Source organism: Schistocerca serialis, chromosome 6 (assembly GCF_023864345.2).
Source record: "Schistocerca serialis cubense isolate TAMUIC-IGC-003099 chromosome 6, iqSchSeri2.2, whole genome shotgun sequence".
NCBI classification, from domain to species: domain Eukaryota; kingdom Metazoa; phylum Arthropoda; class Insecta; order Orthoptera; family Acrididae; genus Schistocerca; species Schistocerca serialis.
In genome coordinates, this window is record NC_064643.1 from 125,689,367 (window position 1) to 125,716,854 (window position 27,488).

The 27,488-nt window shown below is 45.7% G+C and overlaps 1 protein-coding gene across 3 annotated transcripts in view; it reads right to left on the reverse strand.

The window, feature by feature from the left end:
- The window catches only part of LOC126483960 (inactive dipeptidyl peptidase 10), a 1,424,293-nt gene that overhangs the window by 273,613 nt on the left and 1,123,192 nt on the right, over positions 1-27,488 (reverse strand). For all 3 annotated transcript variants that reach the window (XM_050107257.1, XM_050107256.1, XM_050107255.1), the window contains exon 7: positions 4,399-4,451. In XM_050107257.1, the coding sequence (XP_049963214.1) occupies positions 4,399-4,451 (53 nt within the window). The remainder of the gene's footprint in view (positions 1-4,398; positions 4,452-27,488) is intronic.

A 27,488-nucleotide genomic window follows, 5' to 3' on the forward strand; every position in this document is an offset into this window, starting at 1 on the left:
TATGGGACTCAACACCTGAGGTCCTTAGTCCCCTAGAACGTAGAGCTACGTAAACCTAACCTAACCTACGGACATCACACACATCCATGGCCGAGGCAGGATTCGAACCTGCGACCGTAGCGGTCGCGCGGTTCCTGACTGACGCGCCTAGAACCGCTCTGCCACCCCGGCCGGCCTGCATGTAGGAGTAGACATGGTCCCAAGGAATAGATGCATACTTGTGTCGATCTATTTTGCCTTCCAGAGTGTCGAAATCACCCAGGGCATACAGCGAAAACATTCCCCAGACCATAACTACTGCAGAGTGTTAGTTTTCATACTTTCACGTCGTACTCGCCAACGGTCACGTGTCGGATGGAGAATAATAAGTGATCCATCCAAAAATACCACCTGTCGCCACTCAGTGGGCGTCGCGTTGCGGTGCTGGTGTGGAAATTCCTTGCCTTGTCATAGGCACACTACTGGCCATTAAAATTGCTGCACCACTAAGATGACGTGCTACAGACGCGAAGTTTAACCGACAGGAAGAAGATGCTGTGATATGCAAATGATTAACTTTTCAGAGCATTCACACAAGGTTGGCGCCGGTGGCGACACCTACAACGTGCTGACATGAGGAAAGTTTCCAACCCATTTATCATAAACAAACAGCAGTTGACCGGCGTTGCCTGGTGAAACGATGTTGTGATGCCTCTTGTAAGGAGGAGAAATGCGTAGCATCACATTTCCGACTTTGTTACAGGTAGGATTGTAGCCTATCGCGATTTCCGTTTATCGTATCGCGACATTGCTGCTCGCGTTGGTCGAAATCCAATGGCTGTTAGCAGAATATGGAATCGGTGGTTTCAGAGGGGGTAATACGGAACGCCGTGCTGGATACCAACCGTCTCGTATCACTAGCAGTCGAGATGACAGGCATCTTATCCGCATGGCTGTAACGGATCGTGCGGCCACGTCTCGATCGCTGAGTCAACAGATGGGGAAGTTTGCAAGACAACAACCATCTGCACGAACAGTTCGACGACGTTTGCAGTAGCATGGACTATCAGGTCGGAGACCATGGCTGCAGTTACCCTTGACGCTGCATCACAGACAGGAGCGCCTGCGATGGTGCACTCAATGACGAACCTGTGTGCACGAATGGCAAAATGTCATTTTTTCGGATGAAACCAGGTTCTGTTTATAGCATAATTATGGTCGCATCCGTGTTTGCGACATCGCGGTGAACGCACATTGGATGCGTGTAATCGTCATCGCCATACTGGCGTATCACCCGGCGTGATGGTATGGTGTGCTATTGGTTAGACACCTCGGTCACCTCTTGTTCGCACTGACGGCACTTTGAATAGTGGACGTTACATTTCAGATGTGTTACGACCCGTAGCTCTACCCTTCATTCGATCTCTGCGAAACGCTACATTTCAGCAGGATTATGCACGACCGCATGTTGCAGGTCTTGTACGGACCTGTCTGGATACAGAAAATGTTCGACTGCTGCCGTGGCCAGCACATTCTCCAGATCTCTCACCAACTGAAGACGTCTGGTCAATGGAGGCCGAGCAACTGGCTCGTCACAATACGCCAGTCACTACTCTTGATGAACGGTGGTATCGTGTTGAAGCTGCATGGGCAGCTGTACCTGTACACGCTAACCAAGCTCTGTTTGACTCAATGCCCAGGCGTCTCAAGGCCGTTATTACGGTCAGAGGTGGTTGTTCTGGATACTGATTTCTCAGGATCTATGGACCCAAATTGCGTGAAAATGTCAGTTCTGGTATAACATATTTGTCCAATGAATACCCGTTTATCATCTGCATTTCTTCTTGGTGTAGCAATTTTAATGCCCAGTAGTGTATTACTTAGTCATTACTGTCAGCGTGTCTCACGAATAATGGGTGTCAAGCTGATCCTGTTTTGTCTAGAAGTGTTTGCATCTCAGAAAGTGCGCGTTTCTGCACATATTTTGTATTGGAATAGTTTTATTGTTTCGTTGGGTTCACGCCCCCCCCCCCCCCTCCCCCTCCACCCCCACCACCACTCACGGCTCTGGCCATCTCAGAACTTTCAACACTTTTTGGAACACCCTCCATAAATAAACTATCAGATCAAAAGTATACGGACACCTATTTGTGGTGGTTAATGTGGGGCCTATGTACCGTTCGCCTATATGATGGCTTGAACTCTGTTGGCAACGGTTCCAATGAGTTGTCTCAATGTCTGTGGAGGAATGGTGCCCCTCGCTCCCTCAAGAGCCGAAACCAGAAAATATAGTGACGTCGGGCTCTGGGGTCTGAAAGGAAGTCGACCTTCTCACTTATCCCAGATGTGTTCCATTTGCCGCGCGGGGGATAATTTAGGTTAAGTAGTATGTAAGCTTAGCGACTGATGATCTTAGCAGTTAAGTCCACAAAGTAAAAAAAAAAAAAAAAATGTTACATTTGGTTCACGTTTGTACTCTGGGAAGAAAAGTCCATTTCAGGAATTGCATTTTCCCAGATGATGATTTGTAACAGGGTGAACATGACAATGCACCCTGTCATAAATCTGCGTCTCTGAGGCAATGGTGTGTGGTCAGTAACATTCCGGAAATGAACTGCTCTGGCGAGAGCGCGGACGTGAACCCAATGGAACATTTTGGGATAAGTCAGAACGTGGACTTCATTGTCATGCTAATAGAAACAACCATGGTCTCTCACCTATTCCTCTTGTGTACGAGTACGCTTTGCTGTAAAATACTTTCATATGCTTCTGCATTAAGCGTTTTCTTAAGCGGAATAAGGGGACCACACCCTAAGTATGAGAAACGGCACTGCATTCTATCAACAGCTGCCCGTACTTTACTGTTGGCGCTACACATGATGGCGGGTAACGTCCTGCAGGCATTCGCCAAATCCAAAGGCTTCCATCGGACTCGCGTGATTCATCACTCCAAATCGCTCCTTTCCATTCATTCACTACCTAGTGGCGCCATTCTTTAGACAAGCTCTAGCGTCGCTTTGGGAATTTGTAGCGTATAAGAAACTGTACGACCACTGTAGCTCATTTTTTTTCACTCACTATGCACAGTCATTGTGCTAACTGGACTGCTGGTAGCACTTTGAAACACAAGAATGATTTCTCCCGATGATTTCATGCCATTGTTACAACTATCCGCAGTGCTCGACGGTCCCATTGCGTCGGTACACGAAGTCTGCCAGGTGTCCGTTTAATGTGGCCGTTCTTTAGCTTTGCGATTTGACAGTCAGATCACCAACAGTCGATTTGGAACGTTTATCGGAAAAGCTAAACGAGGTAGGTAGTGATGTTAGACTCTAGGATGTGGAACGAAGTCGACGTTATAACTCATACCGAAGGTGTCCCATTGGGTTCAGGATGTGAGTCTGAGCAGGCCAGTCTACTTCAGGAATGTTATTGCCTACAGTCATCGCTTCAAAGATGCTGACAGTGTGAATTTTCAAGCTGATCAGCACCTCCGAATCGTTCCTCTCCATTACGTTGTGCACATTGCTATAAAATATGTTCATTGACGTCTAGCGATTTCTGAAGCACAATGAGAGGAACACACCCTAACCACGAAATAACCCACATACTATTACACCACCTCCTTCGAACTTCACTAATGGCAGGTAAAAGCTCTCCTGGCATTCGAGAAACCCAGACCCTTTCATCGAACTGACATCACTTCAGATCACTCGTTTCCAGTCATCCACTGTGCAACGGCGCAACGGCGTCGCTCTTTACTCCACACTGTGTGGCCTGTGAGAGGCTGCTAGACCACTGTACTAAATTCTACTTGACTCCCCACGCACCGTCACTGTGCTGTCTGCACTGCTGGTAGCACCTAGGAACTCTCGACTGATCCCTTCTCCCCCGACAATGCTTGACGGTCCCTGCCCATCAGTATGTGAGATCTGTACAGTCTCGGTTTAGCTGCGGCTGGTTCTCCGCGTTTCCATTTCATAACCGCATCACCAACATTCGAATGGGGCAGCCTAAGAAGGGCTGAAATTCCTTGACGGATTTGGTGTTCAGGTGACGTCGAACGACAAGTCTCTGTTCGTAGCGACTGAGCTCTCCTGGCCTACCGTTTTGCTGTCACTGCTTCTCTACTGACGGTACAATATTCGCCACGTCCTTTTATGCTGGCGGGTCCGCCTCTCTAGAAGCCAATTGTGCATTACACAAGGGTCTCAGGTTTATTATATTGATCAGACAGTGCGGCTGCAGCGTAATAAATGTTTGCAACAGTCATTTTGAAGTGATCATCAAGAAAAAACGCTCGAAATAGAAATTAAGCACTGAAAGTTGTACGTGTAAGTGGAAGCGTCTCCGAGGTGTGGTGCCTATGAGGATAAATGCGGAAGATGTGTGAGCGCGGGCAGGTGCTGTCGTACTCACTCGTTGGAGACGTCGTAGATGGTGTAGTGCGCCGTGAACGACTGGCGGAACACCTGCGAACAGAAAGAGAACAGTCTGTGAGGCGAGGAACGCAGGGTGTCTCGCTCCCCAACTGCCAGCTCCGCTCCTCTCACCCAACGGAAAATGACAGCGCTCCCGGTTTTAGCTTGCCTGTCCAAATGCAGGTGATAACAAACAGACCCGAACTTTTTGACTCTGTAAGCGCAGAACAGGAAATCAGTGATCATAAGGCCGTTTCAGCATCCCTGAATATGGAAGTAAATAGGAATATAAAAAAAAGGAAGAAGGTTTATCTGTTTAGCAAGAGTAATAGGAGGCAGATTTCAGACTACCTAACATATCAAAACGAAAATTTCTGTTCCTACACTGGCAATGTAGAGTGTTTAAGGAAAAAGTTCATGGCAATCGTAAAATGCGTTTTAGACAGGTACGTGCCGAGTAAAACTGTGAGGGACGGGAAAAACCCACCGTGGTTCAACAACAAAGTTAGGAAACTACTGCGAAAGCAAAGAGAGCGTCACTGCAAATTTAAACGCAGCCAAAACCTCTCAGACAAACACAAGTTAAACGATGTCAACGTTAGCGTAAGGAGGGCTATGCGTGACCGCCATCGGTAAGGCTGGAGAATGATATGGTGTTGGCCCACCCTTAGCCTTCATCGCAGCTTCCAATCCCGCAGGCGTACGTTAAATCAGGTGCTGGAAGGTTTCCTGGGGAATGGCAACCCATTCTCCACGGAGTGCTGCACTCAGAAGAGGTATAAATATCGGTCGGTAAGGTCTGGCACGAAGTCGCCGTTCCAAAACATCCCAAAGGTGTTCTATAGGATTCAGCTCAGGACTCTGTGCAGGTCAGTCCATTACAGGGATGTTATTGTCGTGTAACCACTCCGCCACAGGCCGTGCTTATGAACAGCTGCTCGATCGTGTTGAAAGATGAAATCGCCAACTCCGAATTGCTCTTTAACAGTCGGAAGCAAGAAGGTGCTTAAAACATCAATGTAGGCCTGTGATGTGGCCGTGCCACGCAAAACAAGGGGTGCAATCCCCCTCCATGAAAAACACGACCACACCACACCATCGCCTCCGAATTTTACTGTTGATACTAGACACCTGGCAGATGATGTTCATCGGGCATTCGCCAAACCCACATCCTGCCATCGGATCGCCAGATTGTGTACCGTGATACGTCACCCCACACAACGGTTTTCGACCGTCCAATCTCCACTCAACGGTTTTCCACTGTTGAATCGTCCAATGTTTACGTTCCTTTACACCAAGCGAGGCGTCGTTTGGCATTTACTGGCGTGATGTGTGGCTTATGAGCAGCCGCTCGACCATGAAATCCAAATTTTCTCACCTCCCGCGTAACTGCCATAGAACTTGCAGTGGATCCTGATGGAGTTTGGAATCCCTGTGTGGTGGTCTGGATAGATGTCTGCCTATTACACGTTACGCCCCTCGTTAACTGTTGTGTGTCCTTGTCAGTCAACAGACGAGGTCGTCCTGTACGCTTTTGTGCAGTAAGTGTCCCTTTACGTTTCCATTTCACTATCACATCGGGAACAGTGGATCCAGGGAAGTTTAGGAGTGTGGAAATCTCGCGTGCAGCCGTATGAAACAAGTGACACCCAATAACCTGACCACGTTCTAAATCCGTAGGTTCCGCGGAGAGTCCCATTCTGCTCTCTCACGATGTCTAATGACTAATGAGGTCGCCGGCCAGGGTGGACGATCGGTTCTGGCGCTACAGTCTGGAACCGCGCGACCGCTACGGTCGCATATTCGAATCCTGCCTGGGGCATGGATGTGGGTGATGTCCTTAGGTTAGTTGGGTTTAAGTAGTTCTAAGATCTAGGGGACTGATGACCTCAGAAGTTAAGTCCCATAGTGCTCAGTGCCATTTGAACCATTTTTGAACTAATAAGGTCGCTGATATGGAGTGCCTGGCAGTAGGTGGCAGCACAATCCACCTAATATGAGAAACTTATGTTTTTGGGGGTGTACGGATGCTTTGATCACATAGTGTATCTAAATGTCGCATCCGCGCAAGGTTACGACACAGAAAGATAATTGGAGTACTTACAAAATTTAAGCACCCATTGCTGCTTCGGGTCACGTTCGAATTTCGTCGAATGGTTTTGAACGGTCCCTAGTGGACGCAACCCGTACGCGATAGCGAAAACTGTGTCTGCGCTGCGTTCAACGGGTGCAGTCACGTTCGATGGGGATGCAGCCCCGTAACTGCCTTAGAGAAGGGTTGAAACTCCCGATGCTGTCAGCAGTGCCAAAGGTTGCCAAGAACGATATCATGTTGTTCGCTCCACTGTGAACTGTCGTTTTCGACCGCGAAATGCGTGGAAATCTACATCTATATCCACACGGATACTCTACAAATCACATTTAAGTGCCTGGCAGAGGGTAGTGCCTGGCAATCAACGCCCCAGGGAAAGGTGTGATTTCATTGCCGCCTTGCATGTCACCCCATGTTGGCTTCTGGTGATGATTCTTAGTGGAGGTGTGTCCGTTATGTTTCCCGCTGTCACTCATAAGAAAATAGCCTGAGCTCAGCTCTGGGAGTCACGGTTCGGGCATCCATCGCAGAGGCGTCAAAACAAGGCATGAAATGTGGGTAAGGGGGGCTGTGACGACCTTCTGATATTGTAATACGTCCACTGTGGCACTGGGCGGAATTGTGGTGAAATTTGGTGTCTATGTGACATAATTAACACACCGTCCACCTTACGCGTTACATGAACTTCTGAGCTGCTACCTTTTTTTCGATTGTATCGACACCTTGCTGTCTGGAGTGCCGTCGAGCCAGAGCGTTCACGTCGCAGGGCGCCACGCTTTCGCAGCATTACAGAGACTTTCAAAATTATGTGTCGGAATGGGTGTGAATTACAGGGTTTCCTTTACTCTGTTGCACAGTGAAGATTGTGTGGTTGCGTGAATCCAGACATGTAGTATACTTCACGGCATTCCACATTTGTTGCCTGTCACGTACGGAGTGTGGCAATTTTGATAGCTAGGAGCGTGTACGAAGTTAGATGTAGTGACAATCAGCAATAAATGCAGGATAAGGGAAGTAAGACTGGTCTGGAAAGTATTTCATGCACCTTAAGGTAGGCAGCCTTACCCAGGATGGATGATGTAAGGTGGGCTGCCTTTCTTAAGGTGCATGAAATATTCTCCGGCCAGTTTTACGAGTGTGCGTTCAAAAGTAATGTCTCCGAGTATTTTATGCGAATGCTCTTCAGACTTTTTAAATAAAGCATTCTACATCTTCATTCTTCATGTCTCCATATTTGCAGCCCTTTGCCACTAGAAGGATCCGAACTGTAGTGTGTAAGATGGCGGTCTGTCACATAACTACTTAGGTACGTGAGAAACAGCATGCCGTAATGCAGTTCCTAACTGCACAAGAGTTAACCCACACATGGAGCAACCTGTCCTTCAGCATGACCGCACAGGAGCTCTGTGTCATCTGCAACAAACCGACGCCTTGGATTCAGTGTCATCGATCATCCTCCACACAGTCCCTACTTGGCCCCATCTGAATTTCATCTGTTTCCTAAACTTAAAGAAGACCTTTCACATCATCAGTCTGATAATGATGAAGCGTTGCAGGCACAGGCTAGGCTCTAGCTCCACCCTCGTATTTTGTATTTGGGATATACTTACTGAGGACAGCTCTCTTTATGTAATCACACACCAGATGCAGCTCGTATTTGCGTTACAACATGTCATAACTGTAGTTATACCTTACTGTAGCATGTCAGTATTGGGAAATAAAATATATTTGTGTTGTGATTCTTGAGTTTCTCCCGGCGTATTTGATAATCAAAATATCCACGGGTATGCTGCCGGTCTATAGTGTCCAACGGGCACAATATTTCGGCGATCAAACATGTCGCCATCATCAGGTGAACTGACGGACTGAGCTCCTGTGAACGTGCCGGCACAGAGATCCGTACGCTATGGCTGCTCAGAGGGAACTGGGTTCGGTCGCGGCGGCGGACGATTTAAATACCCTCCGCCCGCGGCGCGCTCCCTCCGCCGTCCGCGCCCAGGGCCACGGTCGCGCGGTGGAACAGATTGCGACGGCGTCTGAGATGACGTCGGTGTGATGGCTCTGTCCGCCGTGGTCGTCACAACTATACGTCTGCTCGATTTACTCTTGATTAACCCGATCGCTGGTTCCCAAGCCTTGCTAAGATTATAGCCACAGTCACGGTTTATGAGGTCGTCATTGGTGCGAATTTCGATGGCCTCTCTAACAACGCTGTCCCAGTATCTCGACGTCTGTACCAGAATCCTCGTGCGGTCATACTCCATGGCGTGATTTTCCGACAAACAATGTTCAGCGACCGCCGACTTGCTCGGATACATCAGTCGAGTGTGCCTCTGGTGTTCACGGCATCGATCCTCGACGGTACGCATCGTCTGACCAATATACGACTTGCCACATTGACACGGAATCTGGTACACGCCGGCCTTCCTCAAACCGAGGTCATCATTGGCGCTCCCCACCAGTGCACGAGTTTTATTTGGAGGACAAAACACAGTTCCGACCCGGTGTTTCTTCAGAATGCGGGCGATTTTTCCCGAGAGTGCGCCTGTGTATGGAATAAATGCAGTGCCTACCTCCCCCCTCGTGACTTCATCCATCTCAGCAGGTTGTGCTGCAGTGGTTGGGCGGAGAGCACGTTGAATCTGCCACTCTGAGTACCCATTTTTTCGAAATACAGTTCTCAGATGTTCCAATTCCTGGGGTAGACTGTCTGCGTCAGAGATAGTGCGCGCCCTATGTACTAGAGTTTTAAGTACCCCATTCCTCTGTGAAGGGTGGTGGCAGCTGTCTGCATGCAAATACAGATCAGTGTGCGTAGCCTTCCGATACACCCCATGACCTAGGGTGCCGTCAGCCCTTCTCTTGACCAAGACGTCAAGGAAAGGTAATTTACCCTCCGTTTCAGTCTCCATAGTGAATTTGATGTTGGGGTGTATGGAGTTTAGATGTGTAAGGAAGACAAGGAGTTTATCCATACCATGTGGCCAGATGACGAACGTATCGTCAACGTAACGGAAAAAGCAAGTAGGTTTCCATACGGATGACGACAGGGCTTCCTCCTCGAAGTTCTCCATGTACAAATTCGCTACCACCGGTGAGAGTGGGCTACCCATGGCTACTCCCTCCGTTTGTTCGTAGTATTCTCCATTAAAAAGAAAATACGTGGAAGTCAAGACATGCCTAAAAAATTCAGTGGTCTTCTCGTCAAACTTCTGACTAATCAATTCTAGTGACTCTCGCAGGGGTACCCTCGTAAACAAGGACGTCGTTTCCTTGTTTACGAGGGTACCCCTGCGAGAGTCACTAGAATTGATTAGTCAGAAGTTTGACGAGAAGACCACTGAACTTTTTAGGCATGTCTTGACTTCCACGTATTTTCTTTTTAATGGAGAATACTACGAACAAACGGAGGGAGTAGCCATGGGTAGCCCACTCTCACCGGTGGTAGCGAATTTGTACATGGAGAACTTCGAGGAGGAAGCCCTGTCGTCATCCGTATGGAAACCTACTTGCTTTTTCCGTTACGTTGACGATACGTTCGTCATCTGGCCACATGGTATGGATAAACTCCTTGTCTTCCTTACACATCTAAACTCCATACACCCCAACATCAAATTCACTATGGAGACTGAAACGGAGGGTAAATTACCTTTCCTTGACGTCTTGGTCAAGAGAAGGGCTGACGGCACCCTAGGTCATGGGGTGTATCGGAAGGCTACGCACACTGATCTGTATTTGCATGCAGACAGCTGCCACCACCCTTCACAGAGGAATGGGGTACTTAAAACTCTAGTACATAGGGCGCGCACTATCTCTGACGCAGACAGTCTACCCCAGGAATTGGAACATCTGAGAACTGTATTTCGAAAAAATGGGTACTCAGAGTGGCAGATTCAACGTGCTCTCCGCCCAACCACTGCAGCACAACCTGTTGAGATGGATGAAGTCACGAGGGAGGAGGTAGGCACTGCATTTATTCCATACACAGGCGCACTCTCGGGAAAAATCGCCCGCATTCTGAAGAAACATCGGGTCGGAACTGTGTTTTGTCCTCCAAATAAAACTCGTGCACTGGTGGGGAGCGCCAAAGATGACCTCGGTTTGAGGAAGGCCGGCGTGTACCAGATTCCGTGTCAATGTGGCAAGTCGTATATTGGTCAGACGATGCGTACCGTCGAGGATCGATGCCGTGAACACCAGAGGCACACTCGACTGATGTATCCGAGCAAGTCGGCGGTCGCTGAACATTGTTTGTCGGAAAATCACGCCATGGAGTATGACCGCACGAAGATTCTGGTACAGACGTCGAGATACTGGGACAGCGTTGTTAGAGAGGCCATCGAAATTCGCACCAATGACGACCTCATAAACCGTGACTGTGGCTATAATCTTAGCAAGGCTTGGGAACCAGCGATCGGGTTAATCAAGAGTAAATCGAGCAGACGTATAGTTGTGACGACCACGGCGGACAGAGCCATCACACCGACGTCATCTCAGACGCCGTCGCAATCTGTTCCACCGCGCGACCGTGGCCCTGGGCGCGGACGGCGGAGGGAGCGCGCCGCGGGCGGAGGGTATTTAAATCGTCCGCCGCCGCGACCGAACCCAGTTCCCTCTGAGCAGCCATAGCGTACGGATCTCTGTGCCGGCACGTTCACAGGAGCTCAGTCCGTCAGATCACCTGATGATGGCGACATGTTTGATCGCCGAAATATTGTGCCCGTTGGACACTATAGACCGGCAGCATACCCGTGGATATTTTGATTATATTTGTGTTAATTGTGGTACATTCATTATCCAGCACGATATGACCCACTGTCCTAATACGAGACTCAAAACTGTTCACTGAAAATTCACTTATAAAAGGGCTGCAATATTGTCGTACGTAGATTCCATTGAAATACAAATGAATTAGTGTCTCTAATCTTAAATAGTGCTAAAAATAAAATGAAAATCTACTAGATAAATGTAATGTGATGGAGCACTGTGTCTCAAGCGGAGCAAAGTCAGTGATATTAAATCACAGGATAAATGGGATATTTCAGAGATTCTATAACACCACGCAATAAAATTCTTTGTATCAACATTTGTCAAATTTACCCTAACACCTACAGTAAACAGAACTAAAATTAAAAAAAAAATGCTGATCGACACACAGTGGACTCTAACGAGAACAAATCCTCTATTACGTATGACATATGATGTCATTTGGATCAGATCATGCTGAATGATGAAGGTAGCATAATTAAGACAAAAAAACCTTATGCTCATATACTGACATACTGTACTACAGTAATATATCATGTTGTAATGAAGATCCAACCAGCCGGCCGCGGTAGTATAGCTGTTCTAGGCGCGCAGTCCGGAACCGCGCGACTGCTACGGTGGCCGGTTCGAATCCTGCCTCGGGCATGGATGTGTGTGATGTCCTTAGGTTAGTTAGGTTTAAGTAGTTCTAAGTTCTAGGGGACTGATGACCTCAGATGTTTTAAGTCCCATAGTGCTCAGAGCCATTTGAACCATTTTTTGAAGATCCAACCTACATCTAAAGTGTGTTAACATAAGCTCTTCCACTCATAAAAATTTCGTTCTTTGTGAAACGTGGCTTGTAAAAATGGGCAACGTCCGAAACCAGTCAGCCAAAAAATAAGTAGCAGCTTTGGTGCAAAAATTTAAAAAAGTCCTCTCTTCAGTACTTGAGACGTGCAAGATGCAACGTGCCGAAACCTATGTACCACTAACCATCATTATTCACAGTATAATTTTCTCATTACTCATGCTAGTACTACAAATAGTTCATGTAAAACTAGTTAATTGAAAGAAGTATTCATAATTTACGATATCTGTAAACCATGTGCACGTTAAAGCTCAACCCCAGTAAAAACTTTTGGTATTGCGATTAACATGGCTTATTTGAAATCCTTCAGTTTCCTTTTTCAAAGGAAAGTTTCACTTTTCCCAAAACCTTGATATTTCAAATGTTATTCGTATTCTAATTTTAAATTCTAGAGCGTTCCAGTCTTAAAACAGAATTATTTTCAAAATCCAGTATTACAATTCTGTAGCCTCGATTTTTCTCCTTCCACAAATGTATACTTTTATTAAAACAAGAAGTTATTCTAGTAATTATTCCAATTAGAAAATTTCACTTTCTAGGAATTTTTTTGTGAATTTTGGGAATTCATGTGTACGTTAAAACTTCCCTCTTAAAAATTGTACATTTTATTTTATCATATTCCAATTACACAGCTTTTGGTTAAGCAAATTTACTTCACTTTCTATTGCATATATGACTCTTTCACTTTTTTATGTTTTATATCCCAAATGCTATAATCCTGTATTTTACCATTTTGTAATTTCTGTAATTCTACCGTTTATAAATATACCACGTGCTCAAAGCGGCAGTCAATCATGGTCCAGAGTAAACTCACAAATTCAGTGTTTGGTGATGATCTTGTAAACTACGAGGTGCATTCAAGTTCTAAGGCCTCCGATTTTTTTTCTCCGGACTGGAAAGAGATAGAAACATGCGCATTGTTTTAAAATGAGGCCGCATTCATTGTCAATACGTCCCAGAGATGGCAGCACCGTACGACAGATGAAATTTTACCGCCAGCGGCGAGAATGAGAACTGTTTTAAATACTTAAAATGGCGACGTTTTCCTTACTTGAACAGCATGCAATCATTCGTTTTCTGAATTTGCGTGGTGTGAAACCAATTGATATTCATCGACAGTTGAAGGAGTGGTGATGGAGTTATGGATGTGTCGAAAGTGCGTTCGTGGGTGCGACAGTTTAATGAAGGCAGAACATTGTGTGTCAACAAACCGAAACAACCTCAGGCTCGCACAAGCCGGTCTGACGACGTGATCGAGAAAGTGGAGAGAATTGTTTTGGGGGATTGCCGAATGACTATTGAACAGATCGCCTCCAGAGTTGGCATTTCTGTGGGTTCTGTGCACACAATCCTGCATGACGACCTGAAAATGCGAAAGTGTCATCCAGGTGGGTGCCACGAATGCTGACGGACGACCACATGGCTGCCCGTGTGGCATGTTGCCAAGCAATGTTGACGCGCAACGACAGCACGAATGGGACTTTCTTTTCGTCGGTTGTGACAATGGTTGAGACGTGGATGCCATTTTTCAATCCAGAAACAAAGTGCCAGTCACATCAATGGAAGCACACAGATTCACTGCCACCAAAAAAATTTCGGGTAACCGCCAGTGCTGAAAAGGATGGTGTCCATGTTCTGGGACAGCGAGGGCGTAATCCTTACCCATTGCGTTCCAAAGGGCACTACGGTAACAGGTGCATCCTACGAAAATGTTTTGAAGAACAAATTCCTTCCTGCATTGCAACAAAAACGTCTGGGAAGGGCTGCACGTGTGCTGTTTCACCAAGACAATGGACCTTGTAGGGGTGGGGAGGTTTCTGTGCCCCAACGATACAGATAGGTGCAACAAAAACGTGGGGGTATCGGTGGAGAGGCCAGACTAACCCGTGGTACCTGAAGAGGGGCAGCAGCCTTTTTGGTGGTAGCAAGAGCAACAGTCGGTATGACTGATGTCGCCTTGTAACGTTAGTCAACATGGCCTTGTTGAGATGGTACTACGAAAAACTGAAACCGAAATCAAACTACATCCATGTTAATTTTTATCGTGAGGACATGCATCTGTGATGTATGGGTTAATGATAACTACAGCCTCTTTGACAAAGTGTTCTGGAAGCAAAACAGTATCTTATTCAGATCTCCGGGCGGGAACTACTCAGGAGGATGTCGTTATCAGGAAAAGCAAAACTGGCACTCTTCCAGTCGGAGCATGTAATATTACATCCCTTAAGCAGGTAGGTAGATTACAGAATCTGAAAAAAGGAAGTGAATAGTTTGAAGTTAGATACAGTGGGAATTAGTAAAGTGCGAAAGCAGGAAGTACAGGACTTTTAGCCAGGTCATTACAGGGTTATCACCACAAAATCAGAGAAGGGTAACGCAGGAGTAGGCCTAATAAGGGCCGGCCGCGGTGGTCTAGCGGTTCTAGGCGCTCATTCCGGAACCGCGCCACTGCTACGGTCGCAGGTTCGAATCCTGCCTCGGGCATGGATGTGTGTGATGTCCTTAGGTTAGTTAGGTTTAAGTAGTTCTAAGTTCTAGGGGACTGATGACCACAGATGTTAAGTCCCATAGTGCTCAGAGCCTAATAAGGAATAAGAAAATAGGAATGCAAATAAGGTACTATGTGCAGCGTAGTGAGCGTATTATCGTAGTGAAGATAGACACGAAGCTAATACCTATTCTCACCGTGCGAGGTGGCGCAGTGGCTAGCACACTGGACTCGCATTCGGAAGGACGACGGTTCAATCCCTCGTCCGGCCATCCTGATTTATGTTTTCCGTGATTTCCTTAAATCGCTCCAGGCAAATGCCGGGATAATTCCTTTGAAATGGCACGGCCGACTTCCTTCCTTAATCCGATGAGACCGATGGCCTCCCTGTTTGGTCTGCTCCCTCAAACAACCGAACCGAACCTATTCACAGTAGCACAAGTTTATATACCAGTTAAGATCGCGGATGATGACAATGTTGAAAGAATATGTGATGAAATAAGGGAAGTTATTCAGATATTTAAAGTAGATGAAAATTTAAATGTGATAGTTGGGACTTGAATTCGATAGTAGGATAAAGCAGATAAGGAAAATAATAGGAGAACATGTACTGTGGAAAGGCAATGACGGAGGAAGCCTCCTGGTACAATTTTTAACAGAGCATAATTGAATCATCGATAACGCTTGCTTTCAGAATAATGAAAGAATATTGTATCTATTGAAGAGACCAGAGGACGCTGGAAGGTTTCAGATTGATTATGTAGTCGTAAGATAGAGTTTTCTAAACCAAATTCTAAACTGTGAGACATTTCTAGACGAAGATATGGACTCTGACCACAGTTTCTTGGTTATGTACTGTAGATTAAAACTGAAGAAGTAGAAAAAGTAGAAAATAAAGAAATTCGATCCTAGATAAATTGATGGAACCAGAGAAGATGGTGTAGGTGAAGATGAGATGGGAGATATAATCCTGCGAGAAGAATTTGATACAGCAGAAACAAGGCCTGTGTAGTAGACGATATTCCCTCAGAATTACTGAGGTCCTTGGGACAGCCAGCTATGACAAATCTATTCCACCTAGTATCAAACTTCAATAAAATTTAATAATTCACTTAACGGGATGTGGGAAACCGCCTAAAAGCCACAGCCATGCTGGCCGCCACGCCGACGATAGTTGTTAATCCGATTAATTCGATTGGGGATCGGTACACCTCCCTGTCCTGAAAGCGGCGCTTTAACGCACACGGCTATGTTGGTGTGTGACTTACTGGAGAAAGGTTAAAGAAGAAATTGCACGAGACTTCTGAGGCATTGAAAACGTTCCACTTAAGCCTTTCAGTGCTTAATTTGTGGTTCCATTTTCTAATTGAATGTGAGGTAGTTTGATGTATGTTCCAAAGTTGTATAAATGCAACAACTGAAGCCTTCTGTTAGTGGTGTTGCAAACATTTCGCTTAAATATTTTCATTTTTTTCAATCAACAGTGTTACTGTTAATATTTTTGTGATATATTCTCTCAAAAGTTAAACAACACAGACACTGTAGAATGTGCAGTAAAAAGAAACAAATGCATGAAAACGGCTTGTAAGGCCTGTGAGAGAACTGCTCTGGTTAAGCAACATAGGAAGTATTGTACTGTATGGAACTGGGGACCTAGAAAGGACGGAGACGCTTCGTCCCCGTAGCCCTCAGTGGTTCACAACCCTACAACAGGCTACAGCAGTCCACTCACCACACCGCCGCCCCACACCGAACGCAGGGTTATTGTGCGGTTGGGCCCGCCAGTGTACCCCCCCCACCCCCCTCCCCCCTGGAACGTCTCACACCAGATGGGAGGAGCCCCAATGTCTGTGTGGTAGAGTAATTACGTGTAGAAAGTGTTTGAGTACAATCACCGACATAGTGTAACTGAGGAGGAATAAGGGGAACCAATCCGCGTTCGCCGACGTATATGGAAAACCGCCTTAAAAACTATCAACAGACAAGGCCGGCATATCGGACCTCTACACTAATGCAGCGGCCAGATTCGTGCCGGGGACCGGCATAGGAAGTAGTAGTCTGTGGCAGTCTGGCAATGTGGAGGTGTGTGTTACTTGAAGTGCAGTGGAATGAAAACATATTACCTGGAAGAAATGAGTGGCTTCTCGTAACTGCCGAGGCAATAAATTGGTGAAATAAAAAGAAATATATCGCCCTGGATAGCGAGATGCAAATGTACCACAGAGATTCCACAAACCTTAAGGAACGTCCACATCAGCAACGCATCGAAACAGATACGTCTCTCATGAAGTATTGTAAAGTGCAGCTTCTAAATGGAAATTTCCGTGTTTCTTTGTATATAAATATATGACAGTGTGAGGAACTCGCTTAATTTCATTCCACAACCTATAACTACGAAGCAAGAGTAGGCCTAATTTTAGCACTTCAATACGGTTAAAGTAGGTTAACAAAATTATATAGCCGCAGCAGAAAAATTGCAGGCCCCATTAGTTGCACGGTATCCGTCATATTAATGTCAATTTTGCCTAGTGTATGATTAATAGCGTAGATCGCATGGAAGGTTGTGTGAGTGATGTTTATTACTATACCATATCATTATGTAATTCAGTGCTGCTGTGTGTTATGTCACTAGCAATATTTCCGTCAGTCTTCCAATCGTCTTCAATGTTTTCTCTCTTTTCAAATTCCAACTTCAAAATTCTGGAAACACGCGAAAAAGTAAGATTCTACAGACGTATGTGCTTGCAGTATATCAGTCATAACACGGTGTTGAGTAGTCCGATGCATCCTCATTAACATTTTTTAACTTAACAGCATAATTAAGTTGTAAATCCCAACGGCCGCGTTATGAAGTGATGGGCCCTTCAAAATGCAGCACCAGGATATGAACTACACTATCTTCGATTACGGAATCATTTATACGCCGTCGATAGTTGGCAACAATTTGTCACTGTCATTATCACAAGTCCATCCCGTTAAGAGACTGTGAACATGCCTGAGTGGAAGGATTTCATCAAGCGACACTGAGGTATTTACACTGGCCAAAACTTTTGTCAACCCTAGGACACATCACGCTCATACCGTGCAAGAGCGCAGCTAGACTTGATAATGATCCCACTCTGGCGAGGAGGAGAGGCGACAAGTTTATTCAGGTGTGCCGTATCCACCTGAAGCCATCCACTGATGATTAGATCCCGTAAAGGTAGTAAACTCCTGGGATGTTGAGTGTTACGTTTCACCCGCCGTTCGAGATAGACCCCGACAGATTCTACGGGATTCACATCGGGTGACGTAGCGGACAACTTGAGATGCGACAGCGTTCTTTGAGTGTTCGTCAAACCAGAACGTATATGTGCAACTCTGTCAGCTATTTTCACGTTGGAAGATGTAGAGGGAACAGCATCACATGGTCACCGAGGATTTTAAGCACCGAGCACCCTTGTCCATCTGCACGGTAATGTGAATGAATGAGAGGGCCCACGTCATTGCACGAAAGACACCCCCAAAACATCACAGAAGCACATCCGAGCTGGACTTCGCACTCCACATAGTGTGGCTTCAACGATTTATTGGGCTGTCGGTTCACACGACCTCTTCACCAATTTGAAAACGGAAATTCGCGACTAGTCGTACCACACTGCACGCCTATAATGGGCTACTGTCCAGTTTGTATGTTGTTTGCTCCACTGAAGACGTGCAAGAACGCCCTTCCACAGATAGTCGACACCAAATGTCCGTTGAATGCATTTATCTTTGCAAGGTTCGCTCTGAAATCAGTCGATGGAGCTACATTCACTGACAACAGCGATTCCTGTCGGTATTGAAACCAAAAGTCACTCACAAGGCGTGACGCTCGTGACCGGTCCCTATCGGTTAGAGTATTTTCGCGAGCACTGTTTTTGCGCCGTGTTATGTGCTTGTGAGTGGTGGACCATTCCTTGAAGACAGGTCTGACAGTCCACGTTGATACGCCAACAAATCGGGCAACTTCGTTCACGGTTCGGTGATGGATAAGTTTTAACAGGACGACTCCTCACTGCAATTCTGTCTCGTGTACACCTCGACGCTTCTTGCTAGTCTGATTCCACACGACCGACTAATACATACTCGCACTTTCCAACAACATGGTTTGCGTCGGTCGTGGAGTCCCCCTTGATCCCCTGTATCAAGTTCTGCACCATTAACAACGCTCATAGGCGATTAATGTACTGTTTTAAAAAATTGACCAAGTGAGTTTATGTACGATGTGTCAGAAGTAAATAACGATGCTACTGTTGAAACGAGACTTACTGCAAACATAGTTACAGCTAACTTCCTACCCTTTCAACATATTTCGTTCCCCCATGTTTACACCACTGAATACGTCTCTTCCATAATTCAACAATTCTATAGTTTCTGGTTTTACCTTTTGAACAGATAGAAGATATGTTACCTTAATTCATTTTTCACGAGCACAGATTTTCGATGAAAGACTTGTTGATTAAGGATTAGCTGAGAAATGGAATTCGTAGGCTCACAATGCAGTAGGTCAACAAAGAAGCGCAATTGAGCACCGCTAGAGACACTCGGACAATCGCTATAGACAGTTAATTTTTACCACTGACTATATGCTAATAACTACAGGCCAGTTAGTTACTGATAGTCGCAAGACAGCACATGAAGGAATGTGCAGCAAATATGTGAGTGCAATAAAAATAAGCAGCTTGTCAGCCTAGGGTGTTCCCCGCCTTCTGATACGTAATGAACACGAACGGGTAAGTTGTATCATCTACGTGACTGCACTACAAACTATTGCATACATAAGACATTGTGGAACCAGGTTTGCACAAACTTCTGTTATATTTATTTCATCATGCAACATCCGTCTTACTGCCCTTTGTTGACGTTCAAAATGTCAGTGATCATCCGAATGTTGAGACGTCGGTCGTTCCGCATAATTTCATTAATGTTCTGAACGTCTGCTTCAGTCCTTGAACTCACAGACCGACCGGGACTATCATTATTTTCAACCTCTTCTCGACCTGCTGAAAACCGTTTGCGCCATTCAAAAACTCGATCACGGGACGTAGTATTGTCACCAAGTACCTCCTTTAGCAAATGAGAACATTCCATTCGCAACTTTTTTAATTTCACTAGAAATCTGAGGTTAATGCGCTGCTCGATTTTTGAGTTCACCGTCCTCGCGGCACTAGTACAGAACAACGCCCTATAGAACCAAGGCTCAAAAGCAAGCTAAAGCAGACAGGAAGACGAAACGAATGGTGACTGCTCTTGAAGATTCAGGGTCAACTGCTCTCCAATACCAACTTCCGCCTATGAGGATCCGGGATAGGTGATACGCAGTCTCGTTATTTAATTGCCGCATTTAGTGTGGCACCTTTGTCACCTACAAGCTCTTATGGTTACAAACTATTATGATTCTTATAAACATCGTGATTCGGTTTGCAATAGACGACTCATAGAATACAACACTTGGTCATGCTCAGTCAGGCAGTATACCGCATGCGCTACGTTAGCGCCCTCCGCTATGTTATGGCTAACACTCATTCCCAGAAACAGAGAGCAGCGGGCACAGCAGAACACGCAGTAAGGTTGGCAGCCGTGGCCGCTCTTGGCACGCGACAGAGCCTCTGCTTCCAAATCGACCACCCATCCACTCAACGAGGAGAAACAGGGGTGGGCAGTCACCTGATTTATCTCTGGTTGCGTGGAGAGCCCGAAAGAAAATAACAGACCACCGCAAGGTCGGTGCTGGAACGGCTGCGTGTTCAAATTGCGCCCCCCCCCCCCCTCCTCACCGCCCCATTTCTTCGCCTCCGTAGTTTCTTGGCCGACTGCACACACCTCTGAACAAATATAGCGATGGTGATCATAGCAGGGACGCCAGGTAAACATAGTACTGGGTTGGTGCGTAGGTTCATAGAGTTCTTTAGAAGTTTAATAAACAAAAGAGGTACACGTAATAGAGACTTCAGTCATCAATAATATATTCTGTTCCACGTTTGCAACAGTCTGCCATCGCTGGGGTAACTTTTCGATTCCGAGACTGTAGAAATAACGCTGTTTTGAGGCGAAGAACTCGCCGAATCATGTCCGGAGGGCATTTTCATCCGGAAAGGAAATTCCTTGAAGATAAAGAGCGGTAAAGGTGAAAATGAGAGGGCGGAGGATCAGATAATAAGGTGGGTGGGGATTAACTTCCCAGCCCAAATCTTGTATGTTTTATTTTTCAGTCTAGGAAGAGAATGCGGGCGGGCGTTACCGTGGAATAGCATCACTTCGCGCAGTCTTCCTGGTTGTTGTCCTTGGGCTGAGTCTGCAAGACGTCCCACTTGTTGATAATAAATGTCAGCCGTGATGGTTACACCTCGGGGAAACAATTCGTAGTACACCAAAACATCGCTGTTCCACCAGATGCATAACATTATCTTATGTGGGTGGGTGCAGGTCTTTGTACAAGGAGTTGCTGCTTTGTTTGGATTCGACCATTCTTTCTTTTCCTTATGGTAGCATAAAGAAATCATTTCTGACGATGCAATATATGAATGGTGTGTGTTGTTCACGAGATGCTGATGACGAACAGAGATGCACATATGGCCACCCGCAGAGTTTTTGTGATTTTCGCTTAGAGCATATGGTACGCAGACAACTGATTTTTGAACCTTTCCCATTGCATGCAAATGTCGCACGATGGTGGAGTGATCACAGTTCATCATATTTGCCAGTTCTCGAATACACTGACGGGGAGCATTGTAGGTTAATGTGTTTAAATGATCTTCATTGAAACCCCGAAGGTCATCCTGAATGCGGAGAGTCGCTATGCCAAAATTATGATCCTTAAAACGAGAAAACCGTTTTCATGCCGTGCTCTGTAGAATGGCGTTTTCCTCGAGCACGGCGCGAATGATTATGACTGCCTCCGCTGCTGTTACCGCCTACTGAACTCAAACAGAGTTTTCCTCAAGCACGGCGCGAATGATTATGACTGCCTCCGCTGCTGTTACCCCCTACTGAACTCAAACAGAGGAATACGTCGGAAATGTTCCGATTTCTCCACTTCGCACCCCATTCTCTGAAGTCCACAGCTCCAGTCACTATCTCCAAATGAGAAAATGACAATATGTAAACTCACACAGCAACAGTCAATCACAGATAAAAAATAACAATCGATAAATAACCCCATAGCAACAGGAATACCAACATTCAAAACAAAAACCTAATATAGTTGTAATGGAGTTTTTATCTAGTACTTTTCTTTCTGCATTCCAAGGAGCAGATGGACTGTTTAGACCATTACACAGTCGCGATTTTTCTCAGCTTATCACCAAGCGAGCTGGCAGCGGTTTAGAAAGGTTCCCATTTGGGAATAATCATGAGGGGATTGTCAGTTTCGGCAAATGTCTGACAACCACGAGAAACGCCCTGATAACGTTTGCTGGAACCAGGGATTTGGAAACATTATTTATTTACACCGCTGGAGACTGGAAACATCACATAAGTAACACCTTGACCAAACACTGCCAAACTTATTCTCTAATAGTAGCATGCACGTTTATTAAAATCTCTTCTTTTTGCAGAATGACTTCCATTACAGATAAAAGCTACTCTTACATACGAAGAATGATGTATCTAAAATTACTGAATTTTTTTCAGGTGCAGGTTGCTACACAGTATGCCCAGGGAATGTGCATGTGCAGCTCATCACCACTTCGAACCATTGGCCTGCGGCACATGCGAGTATCTTACCGACACATCAGACAGACAGTTGGCTGTACAGCGATGGTGACCTAGTGGACTTAAGGAAACAATGTGGCAAGGAGAATAGGCAAGGGCTTTCCAGAAAGCCTCCACCACAGGAAGTTCGTAGTACTTTCCGACTGTGTCTGACAGATAAACGGATGAGAATAACGAAAGTCCGGGCAGCGCTTAAAGGCGGAGTGTCACTACGAACTGTCGGCAACAGATTTGTAGCAGATGCATGTAGACTTCGCTTTGTTATTAGGTCGTTTACTGCTGAGGCCGCGCCACTGAGAACAGGAGTTCACGTGGTCGAGACCCAGAGTCAACTGGGGCACTGTTTAATATTTTTTTTGTGTGTGATCTAAAATTTTAAAACCTCTCTCACACCGGCCTGATTTAGCTTCACTGATCAGGATAGTAAAAACATGCGTATGTTAAGGGAATTTTCATTCACAAGGCAGGCTTATCACATTCACACAGTTCAATACTGTTCTATCCTGATTAAATTGAGCTTAACTTAAATTCCATAAGGCAGTGAAGCCATTTCGAAGTCTCGGTGCGACGAAAATTGTCAGTCGATCTCCTGAAAACATTTGTAATAATTATTAACTTTCGGTGATCACATGGGGAAGACCGGAGATCTGCTGGTAAGACCGTGTTAGCCTATTTATTTGAAGTAACTGGATATCTTGAGCATACAAAACGGCAGGTTCGTCCAGTCTAAATCAGACGTTCCCCACTGATCCCGTGCAACACAGCGTAGTAAGCAGACACTGTCAATAATAATCAGTTAAATAATACGCGAACACACTTACTTTAGTGTAGTTCATGTATTAAATTCCTTCTCATACAGAATCTCATCAAGATGGTGACTAGCTCAACAATACATACATATACATCCTCCTTCCTTCACGGCAAATCGGCAAGAAATTCCTTCATTCTTTTCATAAGAGAAAACATAGATAGCAGAGAAGCTATTCCATGGAGTAAATGGACGCTCCAAGGAATAATTGGGCTTGAAACTACTTTGCATTGATAAACGGTAAGATAAGAAGAGATATTTCGAGATATGTACTGAGTTATATAGTTTATAAAATTTCTGAAAATATCGTGGAGAGACCGCTGCAAGAGACATTACATCTGAGTTGCAACCTGTGGCGTTCAGCAGTGAGTGTCGCTTCTGTTTGTGCCAGTCAGATCGACGTTAACTTATCTGTGGGCGACCTGGCGAAAAGTCACAGAAAGCAACGGTTCCTGAGACCCATACCTCCCCAGCTCCTGGAATAGTAGAGTGGGGATCTGTCGGATATGACAATGGAGCTGATTTGGTATACTGTTGAAGAGAAGCTGAAAGCTTACTCGTATGCTTCATAACTGTCGTGGCCAGAGTACAAAATGGCATATTCCAGTAGGATAAGCCGTGTACTGGTCACTGACCAGCCTGCCTGGCTCCCTGATTTGTGAATTGTAGGCTGTGTCTGGGGTGGTACTGGAAGACAAAGATTTTCATACCAGCCTCCAGCCAACGATATTCATGAAATGGCGCAGCATGTGTATCAGGCAATGCAATAAATTCCTCAAAATGACGTTCGGAGGCTGTTCGATTTAAGACCACAATGGATACAAGAATTTACTGGCACAAGAACGTGTTTGCAACATTGGCGGGTCATACCTTGTAGAGTACTTTCTGCAAATTAAAACATAGATACAGAAATTCAACACCGACTAAAGTGTGCAAGTACTGCATGTGATCGTCTTTTGAAGAGAGTGTTTGATACCCACGATTTGAGTGTTAAAAGTAAGCTTACAGTCTACAATATCATTACCATGCCTACACTTCTTTATGGATGTGAAACCTGGATCACCTACGGACGTCACTTAACGTCGTTACAAAAATACAACCAAAGGTACCTAAGGAAAATACTGAAAGTAAAGTGGCAGGATCGGCGTACAAACAACAGCATTTTGGAAGAAACCAACTGTAGCATCATTGAAGCAAAAATTGTCATACACCAACTTCGGTGGGGTGGTCATATCACCTGCATGCCAAACTCCTGTATCTCTGAGCAAATCATGTTCTCCCAATGGGAGAAAGGCCAGTGCAATCAGGGAGGGCAAACAAAAAGATATCAAGATGCCCTCAAGTCAAATAAGCTAAAATGTCAAATACACGCAAATGCTTGTGAAACTGAAACCCTAGAGAGAGCCAAATGGTGACAAATTGTTCACCAAGGAACAGTTAACTTTGAAAAGCAGAAAAAATTGCAGTAGAATAGAAAGAGAGATCGCAGAAGAGAGCAAGAGCTCTTGAGAGGAGCAAACATGTTACGCCATTCAGTCAACACCAACTGGGCTTGAAATCACTGCGGGAGATACCATGACTCCAGAATAGGACTATTTAGCCACCAAAGAATCCACAGATAACGCTACCAAAATACATTTCATACTCGTCAACGAGTAAATGCCTATGACATGGTATTTTATATTCGTAATAGAGATCGCAGAGGAAGAGAGTCGGCCAGTAAGGTCCCGAGAAAAGAAATGAACGTTGACCCCGGGTGGGGCTGCCTGCCTTAAGGCCTCCAGCCCCGGGTTAGGGGCCAGTACGCGTGACGTTATCGACCCCCTGCCCACGGCGTGGCCCTAATAGCGCTGTTAACACCTGCGGCCGCAGATACACGCCCGATGGCTAAACTGTCCGCTCGCGTGCGCTTCTCGCTAGCACGACAGCTCCTGCCACTACACGTACCCCTGTGGCGAGAAACACCGAAAGCCGCACAAAAATTCCGTATCGAATACTTGTGTGAAGTATACTGCTGGGCACGCATGCTAGATATAGTAGCAATAGCCCATTACGTACGAATATTTCACATGTGCACCTAAACCACTCTACCGATTTTAACCAAACTTACTACCCATATCCCTTACTGTCAGATAACAATTTAAAAGTTCGAGGCAATCGTAAACTGCGTTGTAGACAGGTACGTGCCGAGTAAAACTGTGAGGGGCGCGAAAAACCTGCCGTGGTTCAACAACAAAGTTAGGAAACTACTGCGAAAGAAAAGAGAGCTTCACTGCAAGTTTAAACGCAGCCAAAACCTCTCAGACAAACAGAAGCTAAACGATGTCAAAGTTAGCGTGAAGCTATGCGTGAAGAGTTCAGTGAATTCGAAAGTAAAATTATATGTACCGACTTGACAGAAAATCCTAGGAAGTTCTGGTCTTACGTTAAATCAGTAAGTGGATCGAAACAGCATATCCAAACACTCTGGGATGATAATGGCATTGAAATAGAGGATGACACGCGTAAAGCTGAAACATTAAACACCTTTTTCCAAAGCTGTGTCACAGAGGAAGACCGCACTGCAGTTCCTTCTCTAAATCCACGCACGAACGAAAAAATGGCTGACATCGAAATAAGTGTCCAAGGAATAGACAAGCAACTGAAATCACTCAACAGAGGAAATTCCACTGAACCTGACGGGATACCAATTAGATTCTACACACAGTACGCGAAAGAACTTGCCCCCCTTCTAACAGCCGTCTCTAGAGGAACAGAAGGTTCCAAATGATTGGAAAAGAGAACAGATAGTTCCAGTTTTCAAGAAGTGCCGTCGAGCAGATGCGCAAAACTATAGGCCTATATCTCTGACATTGATCTGTTGTATAATTTTAGAACATGTTTTTTGCTCGCGTATCATGTCATTTCTGGCTCTGAGCACTATGGGACTTAACAGCTATGCTCATCAGTCCCCTAGAACTCAGAACTACTTAAACCTAACTAACCTAAGGACATCACATAACACCCAGTCATCACGAGGCAGAGAAAATCCCTGACGCCGCCGGGAATCGAACCCGGGAACCCGGGCGCGGGAAGCGAGACCGCTACCGCACGACCATGTCATTTCTGGAAATCCACAATCTACTCTGTAGGAATCAACATGGATTCCGGAAACAGCGATCGTGTGAGACCCAACTCGCTTTATTTGTTCATGAGACCCAGAAAATATTAGATACAAGGCTCCGAGGTAGACGCCATTTTCCTTGACTTCGGGCAGGCGTTTGATACAGTTCCGCACTGTCGCCTGATAAACAAAGTAAGAGCCTACGGAATATCAGACCAGCTGTGTGGCTGGAGTGAAGAGTTTTTAGCAAACAGAATACAGCATGTTGTTCTCAATGGAGAGACGTCTACAGACGTTAAAGTAAGCTCTGGCGTGCCACAGGGGAGTGTTATGGGACCATTGATTTTCACAATATATATATAAATGACCTAGTAGATAGTGTCGGAAGTTCCATGCGCCTTTTTGCGGATGATGCTGTAGTATACAGAGAACTTGCAGTATTAAAAAATGCAGCGAAATGCAGGAAGATCTGCAGCGGATAGGCACTTGGTGCAGGGAGTGGCAACTGACCCTCAACATAGACAAATGTAATGTATTGCTTATACATAGAAAGACGGATCCTTTATTGTATGATTACATGATAGCAGAGCCAACACTGGTAGCAGTTACATCTGTAAAACATCTGGCAGTATGCGTACGGTACGATTTGAAGTGGAATGATCATATAAAATTAATTGTTGGTAAGGCGGGTGCCAGGTTGAGATTCATTGGGAGAGTCCTTAGAACCTCTAGTCCATCAACAAAGGAGGTGGCTTAAAAAATCACTCGTTCGACCTATACTTGAGTATTGCTCATCAGTCTAGGATCCGTACCAGGTCGGGTTGACACAGGAGATGGAGAAGATCCAAAGAAGAGCGGTGCGTTTCGTCACAGGGTTATTTGGTAAGCGCGATAGCGTTACGGAGATGTTTAGCAAACTCAAGTGACAGACTCTGCATGAGAGGCGCTCGGCATCGCGGTGTAGCTTGCTGTCCAGGTTTGGAGAGGGTGCGTTTCTGGATGAGGTATCGAATATATTGCTTCCCCCTACTTGTACCTCCCGAGGAGATCACGAATGTAAAACTAGAGAGATTAGAGCGCGCACGGAGGCTTTCAGACAGTCGTTCTTCCCGCGAACCATACGCGACTGGAACAGGAAAGGGAGGCAATGACAGTGGCACGTAAAGTGCCCGCCGCCACACACCGTTGGGTGGCTTTCGGAGTATAAATGTAGATGTAGATGAACTATTTCTGTCGAGGTAATAAC